The sequence below is a fragment of the Nicotiana sylvestris genome, chromosome 12, assembly GCF_000393655.2.
Source record: "Nicotiana sylvestris chromosome 12, ASM39365v2, whole genome shotgun sequence".
In the NCBI taxonomy this organism is placed as follows: Eukaryota; Viridiplantae; Streptophyta; class Magnoliopsida; order Solanales; family Solanaceae; genus Nicotiana; species Nicotiana sylvestris.
Window position 1 is genome coordinate 1,924,212 of NC_091068.1, and position 14,091 is coordinate 1,938,302.

At 34.3% G+C, this 14,091-nt stretch overlaps 1 protein-coding gene across 1 annotated transcript; it reads left to right on the plus strand.

Annotated features, from left to right (window-relative positions):
- The first annotated feature begins 7,536 nt into the window (after positions 1–7,536).
- LOC104228269 (protein LURP-one-related 4-like) lies at positions 7,537–9,713 on the plus strand. The gene is made up of 3 exons (XM_009780714.2): positions 7,537–8,024; positions 8,811–9,029; positions 9,150–9,713. The coding sequence occupies exons 1-3, from the start codon at positions 7,767–7,769 to the stop codon at positions 9,282–9,284; spliced, it is 612 nt and encodes a 203-aa protein (XP_009779016.1). The 5' UTR covers positions 7,537–7,766; the 3' UTR covers positions 9,285–9,713.
- Positions 9,714–14,091: the final 4,378 nt, after the last annotated feature.

Sequence of the window (14,091 nt, forward strand, 5' to 3'; positions counted from 1 at the left end):
ATATATATATATATATATATATATATATATATATATATATATATATATATATATATATATCCAACGTGTAAAATTCTTATACATCTTGACTTATTGTCCAATCACTTTTTACGTATGTAGATGAATTTTTTGTATTAAGTTAAATTGGAATATTTTTACTTTGTATTTCGAATAACTGACATAAGTTATGTGAGAATTGTCTATATTCGACATGTGGATTTTTGAGGATCCAAAAATATTGAAGAACATAAGATTTTTGGTTTACAAGTCATTTACTTGTCAACATACGCAACCTGATACAACTTGTTTGTTGTGTAAGGAATAGCGTAAAATTCTCGTCAAATTCTGATAAGCATTAGTACCAAAAATGTTCAATATTTGATGGTCTTATACTCTATATAATAATTATCTTATTTCCTTTGTGGTAACATGTATAAGTGGCGGAGCTAAAATTATCTTATACAACTTATTTAATTATTCCGTCCGAAATTTACTATTCTGTACTTATTCAGTAAAAATTAAACCACATATGAAGTATAAGTCAAATTGCTGAATTAAATATGATAAAGTTGTCTCCATATAACATATATGTTACATATTTCGGCGATGAAAGTAGCCACTAATGATATTAGAATAGGCTGACTATATCGCATTTTTTTGGAGGTGCGGCTTCTCCGAATCATGCATGAGTGCGAATGCTTTGCGCATTGAATTGCAACCTACCGTAATTTATGCTCTATGTTCGCCTCCCACACAATTGAAGGGATAAAAAAAAGTACGTAGTTGGTCACCATCAATTTATATATATGAAACCTAATCAAGTGATTAGCAAGTAAATGATGCAATCAAGCAATAAACGACACTTCCGTACTAATATAATCCATATTATAATCTCCCTTATGACATCTATCATTCACTTTTATATTTAGTATTGCCCCAAGTGGATAAAAGTGCTCTTTTTTAATTATTTTGTCTGTGCAAGCTTTTTTAACTTGAAGTACTTGTTTGGTTACTAGGATAATAATAATAATAATAATAATAATAATAATAATAATAATAACAATAACAACGGTGTAAATTCACTATATCTTTATACTTCATTTGGTTGCATTTTTATTTTCGGAATAAGTAATACTGCTGTAATTTTATATTAAAAATCTTGACAATTTTATTCCTCCCGGTAAATACTTGTCTGCATTTGTTGTTTACATCAACCCCAATAATTTATCCTTAGCATTTAAAAATTAAAGTAAGAATACACATCACTTAGTCATAGTTATGTAATTAAAAGAATATAAAAACATTAAAATAATTATCTTATTTTCACTGATTTGGTGTAAATATCGAATGAAGGTAAATTTTTTATATTCCTGCATTATAGCCCCGTATAGTTGTTCACGAACCAAATGACCCCTAAATCATGAATTGATTCAACTGTAATTGTAGCATTGACATATAGTGTGTATATACAACAACAACAACAACAACAACAACAACAACAACAACGATCCAGTATAATCGCACAAGTGGGGTCTGGGGAGGGTAATATGTACACAGACCTTACCCCTACCCCGAGGGGCAGAGAGGCGGTTTCCAGGAGACCCTCGGCTCAAGAAAACAACAAGAGACGATATATTAATACTATCAATAGACTCATAATAAAATAACATAAAATATAAGAAATATAGGAAATACGAGAAAGATGGAAGGTATAATAATATCCAGCAGATAAAGCCCTGCATCAGTAGCTGACCAGTAGCATCCTAAGACTAACTCCCAAATGGCTAGTCTCACTCTAGTGCGCTGTAGAAATATTCACAACTTCCTCCTAACCTACAACCTTAATGCTCGACCTCCACAATTCCCTATCAAGGGCCATGTCCTCAGTAATCCTAAGTCGCGCCATGTCCTGCCTGATCACCTCTCCCCAATACTTCTTAGGTCTCCCTCTACCTCTCCTCGTGCCCACCACAGCCAGTCACTCACACCTCCTCACCGGTGCATCAGTGCTCCTCCTCTGAATGTGCCCGAACCATCTGAGTCTTGCTTCCCGCATCTTGTCCTCCATGAGGGCCACACCCACCTTCTCTCGAATATCTTCATTCCTAATCTTATCCATCCTTGTATGCCCGCACATCCACCTCAACATCCTCATCTTTGCTACTTTCATCTTGTGGATGTGTGAGTTCTTAACCGGCCAACACTCAGTCACATACAACATGACAGGCCTAACCACTGCTCTATAAAACTTACCTTTTAGTAAAGGTGACACTTTCTTGTCACACAGGACTCCCGACGCTAACCTCCACTTCATCCACCCCACCCCTATATGGTGTGTGACATCATTGTCGATCTCCCCGATCCCCTGAATAACTGACCCAAGGTACTTGAAACTACCCTTCTTAAGAATGACTTGAGAGTCAAGCCTCACTTCCACTCCCGCTTCCGTCGGCTCGGCCCCAAATTTGCACTCAAGGTATTCCGTCTTCGTCCTACTTAACCTGAAACCTTTAGACTCAAGGGCATGTCTCCAAACCTCTAGCCTCTCGTTGACGCCGTCTTGTGTCTTGTCAATTAGAACTATATCATCAACAAATAGCATGCACCATGGCACCTCCCCTTGAATATGATGAGTTAGTGCATCCATCACCAGGGCAAATAGGAAAGGGCTGAACGCAGACCCTTGGTGCAACCCCGTAACAACCGGAAAATGCTCGGAGTCGCCTCCTACTATCCTAACCCGAGTCTTAGCTCCATCATACATGTCTTTAATCACCCTAATGTAGGCAACCAGGACCCCTTTAACCTCTAAGCAGCTCTATAAGACCTCCATAGGAACCCAATCATACGCTTTCTTTAGATCAATAAACACCATGTGGAGATCCTTCTTCTTATCCCTGTATTGTTCCACCATCCTCCTAATAAGGTGGATAGCTTCTGTGGTAGATCGCCCCGACATGAACCCGAACTAGTTGTCTGAAATAGACACCATCCTTCACACTCTCATTTCTACCACCCTCTCCCAAACTTTCATGGTATGACTTAGTAATTTGATACCCCTATAGTTGTTACAGCTCTGGATATCGCCTTTGTTCTTATAAAACGGAACCATTGTACTCCACCTCCACTCTTCAGGCATCCTATTAGTCTTGAATATAACATTAAATAACCCAGTAAGTCATTCCAAGCCTGCTCTACCCACAAACCACCAAAGTTCAACCGGAATTTCGTCTGGCCCGGTAGCTCTGCCCCTTCTCATCTTACGCATTGCCTCCATGACCTCATCGACCTCAATGTCCCTACAATAACTTAATTCATGGGGACTATCGGCATTCCTCAATTCACCTAGTATAATATCCTGATCCCCTTCTTCATTTAGAAGTTTATGAAAATAGGTCTGCCATCTCCTCTTAATCTGGTCATCCCCCATCAAAACTTTGCGGTCATCATCTTTTATGCACCTCACTTGGTCCAGATCCCGAGCCGTTCTCTCTCTCACCTTAGCGAGTCGGAATAACTTCTTCTCCCCGCCTTTGTTCCCTAGTTCCTCATATAGACGAGCAAAAACTGCCGTCTTAACCTCCGTTACTGCGATCTTCGCCTCCTTCCTAGCTACCTTATGCCTCTCACTATTCGCTCTCTTCTCCTCCTCGCCAGTGCTCCCTACTAACCGCAGGTAAGCTGACTTCTTTGCTTCCACTTTACTTTGGACAACTGCATTCCACCACCAGTCTCCTTTGTGGGCACCGGTGCGGCCCGAAGATATCCCTAACATATATATATATATATATATATATATATATATTAAATATTATTGATCTCGAACTCATCAGTATGGATTTTAATTCTCAGCTGAAATTGTAAACTAAATTTAAATAAATCATAATTTGGCCTAATTCGATTTGATTTTAGTTTAAAATGTTTCAATCTGGAAAACTGATTAAACAAATTCGTGCATATCTATAAGACACAAACCGTGTATATATGTTGACCCTCCTAAAAAGGAATGAGTCCAGGGAAAAAAAAGGAATTAGTGTAAGTCATTTAAACTTAGTCAAAACTTTCGTTTTCCTTTAAATAATATAATTTCTAACAAGACAAAAAATTCAAAGCTGGATTAAATAAGAATTTACTTATTTACGTAGTAGTTCACCACCAGAGTCACGAGACTTTCAAACCTCGATTGAAAAGCATCAATATGTAGGGTATTGACAAGGAGTCAAGGACACAAGAATTAATATACAAAACATTAATCCTGCTTTACTTTACAGCTCGTCAAGAAATTATGTTGGTTGGATTATGTTTAAAATCTTTGTGCAAGGCAAAACAACATAAACAAATTGTGTTTCCTTAAGAAATTTAATATTTTTGTAATTGTCAAGGTTTTGGATTAATTCATCCCAAAATAGAAAGAAATATTATTCTGTAATACATGTGTTAGAATCGAAATAAGTCAGGTTTCATGAGGAAAATAGTAAAGCAAGCCTTCAACGACGATAAAGAATACAACAAACGAGAAATATACCAAAAGAGATACAAACATTTAACGTACGTGGTTCGATCAATTGATCTACGTCTGCAGATGGAGATGAGCAATCCACTATATAAAAGAGAGTACAAAATAACGAGAGAACAACCTCACGAAGAGGCAAACACAAGTGACATACTAACACTTATCTACTAAAGTTCTTTCCCTAGACACGACTCTCAAACCCCTTATGACTACATTGTGGATGCTACCGAATGAGAAGGAACGATCTTTAATTTATAGAAGTCCAAACCTTTTCCTACAAGAAAAAAGACTAAGCCAAACATGAGAGATTTATAATTTTCTTTTACAAGAAGGAAAATCTAATTATGGTAAGTATGTTGCCCTTTCCTTCAAGAGATAGAGAAATCATATATGGTAAGAAAATCATGACAACACCTAACAATTCTCCCCCTTAGCCTAAATTTTCTAACAAAATAAACTTGATTCACCTTCTTCACATAACCTTCAACATGCCGCATCTCCAAATCTCCATCGCAAAGTTTGTCTCAAAGTGAGTAGTACTCCGATCAAATTTCTCAAACAAAAATTATGATTACCGTCAAATAGGTTGCGACTAGAACTGAACCCGTCAAGATGAACCTGTCTTGAATCTTGCTCTGATACTACTTGTTAGGACCGAAAAAGTCAGGTGTCATGCAGAAGCTAGTAAAGTAAACCTTGAACGACGATAAACCACATGACAAAAGAGAAATATACCAAAAGAGACACGAATATTTAACGCGGTTCGGTCAATTAACCTACGTCCACAGCGGAGATGAACAATCCACTATATAAAAAGAGAGTACAAAATATCGAGAGAACAACCTCACATAGAGGCAAACACAAGTGACACAATAACACTTGTCCCGTAAAGTTCTCCCCCTAAACACAACTCTCAAATCTCTTATGACTACATTGTGGATGATGTTGAATAAGAAGGAAGGATCCTCAATTTATAGAAGCCCATACCTTTTCCTCCAAGAAAAAGGACTAGCTAAATGTTCTATGTTTCCTTCTAAGAATAGGAAAACTCAATATGGTAAGAAAATCAGGGCAACACCTAACAACTCTCCCCCTTGGCCTGAATTTTCTGACAAAATAAATTTGATCTACCTTCTTCACATAGCCTTCAACAGGTCGCATCTCCAAATCTCCACCACAAAATATTTCTGAACGTGCGTAGCACACTGGTCAAATTTCTCGAACAAAAATCACGATTATCGTTAAATATGTTACGGCTAGAACTGAACTCGCCAAGATGAACCTGTCTTGAACCTCACTCTGATACCACTTGTTAGGACCGAAATAAGTCAGGTTTCATGCGGAAGCTAGTAAAGCAAACCTTCAACGATGATAAATCATACAACAAACGAGAAATATACCAAAATAGACACAAACATTTAACATGGTTCGGTTAATTGACCTACGCCCCCAAATGAAGATGAGAAATCCACTATATAAAAGAGAGTACAAAATAACGAGAGAACAACCTCACGAAGAGGCAACCACAAGTGACATACTAACACTTGTCCCGTAACGTTCTCCCCATAAACATGACTCTCAAACCCCTTATGACTACATTGTGGATGCTACTGAATGAGAAGGAAGGATCTTCAATTTATAGAAGCCCAAACCTTTTCCTACAAGAAAAGAACTAGCCAAACATGAGAGATTTATAATTTTCTTTTACAAGAAGGAAAACCTAATTATGGTAAGTATATTGCCCTTTCTTTCAAGAGATAGAAAAACCAAATATGGTAAGAAAATCAGCACAACACCTAACAACATGACATGGAAATTACAGAATTTCGAGAACTCAACAAACGGCAACAAATTATACTAACACTTACTTTTTGTGCTTTGAGAATATGCAATATGCAGAAGAGAGAGGGGAGAGTGTCTTTAAATTTTCGGTGTAAAAATAAGGCCAAGCCTCTAAATTTATAGCCAAGTAGTTAGAGACTCAACAGGTGCAAAGGAACTTGTTTGGAAATAGGTTTCTGTTTGGCAGAAATATTCAAACCGCACGCGAATAATATTAGAAAAAATAAAAAAATAATGGAAAAGAAAATAAATTTAGTCCAAAAAATTTATCAATCAAATCATTTTGATCGAATCCAAAGCCGAGCTAGCGATGACAATGATATGATGAAATTTTCTCTTTTCTTAACTCTTTAAGAGCTAGAAGAAGTGTCTCTCCATATAAATACATTTCGTTTTTCTCCAATTCTTTTCTCTCTATTTCACTTTACACCTTAACTCAAGCTCCAACATACTCTTCAAAAATGCAATTGGACTCCTACTGATATTGAATCCTTAACAAATACATTATTTTTGGAGAATTTGATACATACCTGAAGGCCTTTAATTTTAAAAGAACTCGAACGACATAATAGAGAAGTGGAAACTGCAATAACAAAGAAAATTCAAGAAATAGTGACATATCAAGAATTTAGACTCTATGTGTTATGAGTTGGTAAAATTTATTCTAAAATGTACATGTAATTCTATTTATGCTAGATTTTCGTACATATATATAAGAAAAATATACTCTTTTAATATTTTTGGTCCTTGTAATATCTGGTTAAACATATTTAACATTAATTTAATTATTTGAAATATGTACTTCAAATTTAACGAGTTATTAGTTATTAAAACATTTAATTAATAAGGTATATATAATGTTACATTTATTACTGTTGCTTCTTGTTTGAGGGTAGTATAAATATCGAAAATAATCTAAATATATAACATATATCCTATCTAAATGGACCAAACCACATATTTTATTTTAATTCAAGAATAAATATGCTCAGTGAAATAAAATTACTAATAACTGAATGATTATATATATAAACATCACATCACTGAATTTGATAACCAACTAACTTATTTATTGAATCCGCCACAGAAGAAATCCTCGTCAAAGTTGTACAGAGACGTGTTCTATAGTCAATATATTATTCAAAAATAGATTTATATAAACCCTTTCAATTATCTTCCCCAATCATTTATTCTTTGAGTGAAACCATTCCTAAAGCTTTTTGCTACCTTTTGCATCTTCTTCCTTCAAACTACTGATCCGTAGTTCGAAACTGAAGCGTAGTTATTATTGTTTCTTCAAACTACTGAGGCGTAGTTCGAAACTGAAACATAATTATTGTTGTTATTGTTCCTTCAAACTACTGAGTCGTAGTTTGGAACTGAAGTGTAGTTATTGTTGTTAGCTTCAATTATGGCTAAAATTTGTCCGGAATTATTGTTACAACAATCTTCTTCTTCTCCTTCTTCGTCGTCGTCTCCTTATGTGACATCAATAAGAGAAACATTTACTATATGGATGAAATCTTTAGTTTTCCATGGAAATGGTTGTACTGTCTTTAATTCTAGAGGTGAAATTGTTTTTAGAGTTGATAATTACCAAGAAAGTTGTAGAGATGAAGTTTGTCTCATGGATCTCAAAGGCCAAGTTCTCTTCTCCATTAAAAGAGAGGTAAAACATGACATAAATTCACTATCTTTTGAATGTTTTGCATGTATATTTCAACAAATTGAAATAGGATTTAAGCTATATGCACGGATACTATAAACTTTATTTTTACACTATTAATATAGTTTAACATATTTTAAAAAATACTTTTCTTGACTCGAGGGTCTATATGGAACAACATCTCTATCTCACAAAAGTAGGGGTACGGTTTGCGTACACCCACCAGCCTCATTACCATCTCACAATTGGGTATGTTGTTGTTGTAGTATATATACGTAGTTTAACATGTGATCATACGTTCAACATCTTTGCTAGGTTACCATGTATTGCTAGGTTACCATGTGACCAAGAGGTTGTGGGTTCAAGTCGTGGAAACGGTCTCTTGCAGAAATGCAGAGTAAGGTTGCGTACAATAGATCCTTGTGGTCCAGCTGTAACAACCCAGCCTGCTACTGATATTGTCTGCTTTGAGCCTAGACTCTCACGAGTTTAAAACGCGTCACTAGAGTCTAAGACCTGTCTACTATATATCCAGCATCTCTCCCGTATTTTGTCGATGTGAGATTCGCCTAGGGTATCACTCCAGCCCTTCCCCGGATCTCTAGTGGGAGCATTAGTGCACCAGGCTGCCCTTTATAGAGATTTATGAGTAATTATCTTACCACTAATCTGATTGTCTAAATATTTTTTACACCATCCGAAATACTACTGAGAACTTAAGCTTATTTTAACTAAATGTATATTTTTTTTTAATTTTTGTACTAAAGTTATTTTTTTTTCTCTCTTCAGAAACTACGAGTTCTTGGTCGTTGGAATGGCTATGGTTGTGGTGGAATAAAAGGGAGGCCATTGTTTCAAGTAAGGAGGAATGGCATGTTTTCAAGAGAAGATGTCATATGTAATGTTGGATGTGATGAAAATGTAGGAAATAATTGCTACAAGATTCAACAATTGGACAAAAATTCATCATTTAAAGTCACAAATACTGCTGGCCAAGTTGTTGCCGAGGTTAGTACATATATAATTCTTTGAATTTTCGCATTCATAGAAATAATATGAATATAATTATATATATTGACAGTGTAAAATTTTTTGTATGTTCTAATTTTTTTTTGGGTGTATTTGTAGGTAAAACAGAAGAAATCATCAAAAGGAATTGGCTATGGTGATGATGTGTTAACTCTAGAAGTTGAACCAAATATAGATCACTCTTTAATTGTGGCTCTTGTGACAATATGTGGCTTAATTCATGGCAAATTATGACCAACACCAACAATTTCTTATAAAATTTATTGATTTATGCGTGTCATTCTCGCGCATGAATCATGCTAATTAATTTTTTTGGTATCGAGCCAATTCTATCGGATGTCCCCGAGGGACTAGTAAATTTCTATAGAATTTCAAGATTCATCGACTTCTAGACCAATAAATAAACTACCATTCTGATTTAAGAATACATTTTATATTTGATCTCTTTGTAAATATCAAGATTGTAACATCAAACATACAACTATACAAGTGATTTCTCCTTAACAAGCTTGTTTAGGGCTTAAAATTTTGTAAAGGGAAATTCAAATGTACAATACACCATATTCTTTTATTTGTTTGCTTTTAAATGTTTCTTTATTTATATAAGGTAACTTAGTGTATTCTTTATTCCATTGATAATATAAAATCCATGTCTTTTTTGGAGGTGTTTACTATATAATTTTTGTGACAAATGATTCCACAATTGCCTATTTACCTTAACTAGCTAGAGAGAATTCAATTTAAACAACATTTATTTTTTTACTTTTAAATGATTGTATACTCCAAAAAAGTAGACACTAAATTGCTTTTAAGTATCTTCAACATGAAAGGTAAATATACCTATAAAAGTTATTAAAATTTCAAAAAAGATATTAAATATTAAATTCAAAGATTAAGAAATATAATGAGTTCAGTCCATCAAATTTAAATTTCGGATCTATTTCTACTAGGTGCAAACCTAGCATATAAAATACGAGTTCGACTGAACCAATAACTTTGTTGGAAATCCTTTTTAGTAGTAGTTTGCACTATCAGAGATGGATTGAGTTTATTGACTATGAGTTCGGCTGAAATAAGTATCTTCAACACACAAAACATAGTTATATATAAAAAAGTTATTGAGATTTCAAAAAAATATAATATTAAACCCAAATATTTTTAAAATATATGAGTTTAGTCCATTAAATTTTAATTTCGGATCTGCATCTACCCGGAGCGAAACTAGCATGAAAGGTAGAAGTTCGACTTAACAAATAACTTTGTTCCAACCCCTATATATTTGTTGAGAATTTTACTAAATATTATATATTCAGAAGCCGTAAATTTTAAATTTTAGAATTCATAAACGTCAAATTTTGAATTTCTCTCTAATCTCTGTTTGTGTAGAAAGAAAAACAACAATCTCGTTGATAAATTTATTGTAGTTTAGTACTACTATTTTTGGAAACAGACTACGTGGAAAATATTTGTATACATTTTTGTAAAAGACAAGCTGCTGGACGGCAATAGCGACCCTGTCGTGTTCGACCTTCTTACGTTCCTACTATACTAATAGCCCACCAATTTAACTTGTACTTTCTTTGTTCAAGTTATATGATATAGTCTATTTTTTTTATTTATTTATAAAAATTATAGATAGTGCGGAGTAGGAGAAGGAGAAATGAGGAATAAGATTCACTACTAGAAATTCGGCAAAGCCCGATCACGGTCGACCGATCAATTTTGGTCGGTTAAAAAACCGACCAAAAAAATGATTAAAGTTGGTCGGTTTTTCAAAATATTTTATTTTTTAATTATTTTTTACGAAACTGACCAATTTTGGTCGGTTTTCTTTGGCACAAAAATATGAGAAACTATTTTGGGTCCCGAGAAATTTATTTTTTGAGAAACAGACCAACTTTGGTCAGTTTTTCATTTATTAATTTATTAGAAAATTAATATTATTTTCTAATAAAACCGACCAACTCTGGTCGGTTATTTTCGTGCGAAAATATAATTAAAGAGTATAAATGAAATAAAAGACAGTATTAAACCAAAATGTATCAATGGTCTAGTGGTAGAATAGTATCTTACTACACTACAGACCCCGATTCGATTCTCAGATGGTGCATTTTTTAATTACATAATTAAAATACCGACCAACTTTGGTCTTTTTTCCGGAAATTTTTTTTTGAATTTAATTGACCGACCAAAGTTGGTCGGTAATTTCCGACTAACTTTGATCGGTATGCCCTTCCGACCTTCAAAATACCGTCCACACGTAAATGGTCGCGTTTTGGATGGTTATTGGCCATTACCGATCAACTTTGATCGTTTTTTTGGGACGATTTTGCCCGGATTTCTAGTAGTGATTACAAGATGCATCGAATTCTTACAAATAAGATAAAAGTTCATTAGATAGCGGCAGAATAGCCTAAATGACACATATACTTGTGCCACTTTGTCATTATGGTCCCTGTGTTCAATAAAGTTTCATCCAGACACCTGAACTCAGTCAAAACATGTATTTTAAACTCCTCTGATCATTGACGGAGCTTATGTGTCATTCATTTTGCTGAGTCAAAAAAATAAGTGATGACACGCTTTAAAAAGGAGAGTGGATATATTTGTTTTGATTTACAAATATTAAAAATAATAAAGAATAACCATAAAAAAGAAAAAGAGTAAATTAATTTCCCATTTCTCCCCGTCTTCTTCTCCCCCCTCTTTCCTATCATATCCCCCCACCTCCCCCCACCCCTTTGTGGATAGTTAGGAACAAAATTAATAGTACAAAAAGGAAAAGAATTTTCTTTGAGGGAAGCTAAATAAGCAGATTTGTTAATGAGGTTAAAGTTTTTAAAGATATCAAAAAGCTATGGCCAAGTAATTTTCGTGTTCATCAATCCATTGTGGTCATGGGTTTTCCAAAAGAGTCTGGTGAGTGGAAAAATCGGTAGAAGAGTCTGGTGAGTGGAAAAATCGGTAGTGGAGTCCGCTAGTGATTAATTTCTAACGATCTGGTTTTGCTTTGTGCTGGTCGACAGTAAAATACTTCCAGCGATATAGTTCTTTATTTTCTAGTGATGGTACGATGCTCGTTGGTTGTTGCCCCTTTTTGCATCTTAGTAAATTCTAAGATTACACTGGTTTTACCTAAAATAGTGAGAGTAAAGAGATGAAGCAGGATAATTTTTTTTTTTTTTTATCAAAATTGAATAGTTTCCAGTTTAAGATTGTGCTCAAAAAGGAGGAAAGAGAGCAAAACGATGGAGGCGACTCCGATTTTCCGGTTGTTTTCTGGTGATAAGGGTCGCCGACAACATAGGAAGATGGGGATGGATTTGAAATATTATTAAAAATTAATTTTTAAATAAATAAAGATGTGGCATTGATTTAACTGATGTGGACATGATATTTTCTCCATGCCAAAGTGATTTAAAATACATGTTTTGACTGAGTTCACGTATCTAGAGGAAACTTTATTGAATATAGGGACCGAGATGACAAAGTGGCACAAGTATAGATGCCATTCTATTCTGCCTTAGATAACTAACAAACTTAGCTACTAAAATTTTTCGATATATAAAATGTAATTCGATACGAAGCATAAGAGAAAAATAATTATAAAAAAAGTATAATCTTAAACATGTCATAACATTTTAGAGATAAAAATAGTGAATACGCGCGGCATCATCAGTACTGTTGCAACTGTGTAGGGCAAACTGGTTTCATCCATATTGGTGCAACTATTGCTTATAACAGGGACATGGTTCTTAAACGATTTAAATGGCGTCGATCAAGGAAAAATTAAAGGCTAATGTTCTATTTTTTAGGTGATATGTATATGCATACGAACACAATGAACAATGAAATATGATGTATTATATATCCAATTCATTTTTTTTAGTAATTAAGGTACCTATAATATTCGGCTAAGAAATGTTTTTTTATTTGTTGAATAATATTAGATGTTTTTAATATTTCCAGGCAATTGACAGAAATATACATGTATTAAATAAAAAAAATTAGGTTGCCATGAATCAAACCGCATACTGTCACAAGGGCCACAATTAAGGAGTGATCTATAATTGGTTCAACTTCAAGAGTTAACACATCATCACCATAGGCAAATCCTCTTGACGATTGCTTCTGTTTTACCTACAAATTATAAATCACCAAAAATTAGAACATAGAAATTAATGTTTTTCTCTTTCATATATAGCTAAAAGAGATTAATTTTTATATAGTATAAACAAATTTTTACGCTATCGAAAAAAGGGTATCCCTGTACATAAGGTATTTTGCGTTCATGCAACGTTCGAGGAAGGGTCACACCCCAAAGGGTGTGATGCAGATAGCCTACCATTTGGAATAATAAGCTGGAAGATAGCGAAAGGCGCTACAACAAATTAATTAAAATACACATATATTTACGCTGTGAAAATTCAGAGAACTAAGTACTAACCTCTGCGACAACATGACCAGTAGTATTTGTAACTTTAAAAGATGATTTTTTTATCAAATTGTTGAATCTTGTAGCAGCTAATTCCTACATTTTTAGTTTAAACGGCCAAAAACTCGTGGTTTCTGGAAAAAAATTAAACAAAATAATACATTAGGTTTCCAATTTCTGGACATCTACTACATACAAAACGTTCAAAAATTTGTAAAATTCTGTCATCTACCACTAAGAAGTATGGTGGGACGTATGAAACGCATCGACCTTAACTAGAAGTCTTGAATTTAAGTCCTAAAAAGGGAGGTACTTCTCTTTTAGTGAGCCCACAAAGCGCGCGAATTCGGATTAGGTGGGCCAGTAGGTTTCAAATACCTGATGCATATACCAACAACAACAAAATACACAATATATTTCTACAGGTGGAGGTTTGGAGAGGGTAGTGTCTATGCAGACCTTATCAAAGACGAATCTAGGATTTAACTTTTATGGGTTCAACAGTTAAGGTTTTTAGCATTGAACTCATTATATTTTAAAGATGTGAGTTCATATTGCTATATACTTCAATACTGTAACGAGCCGGCCGGTCGTTTCATGAGTTAC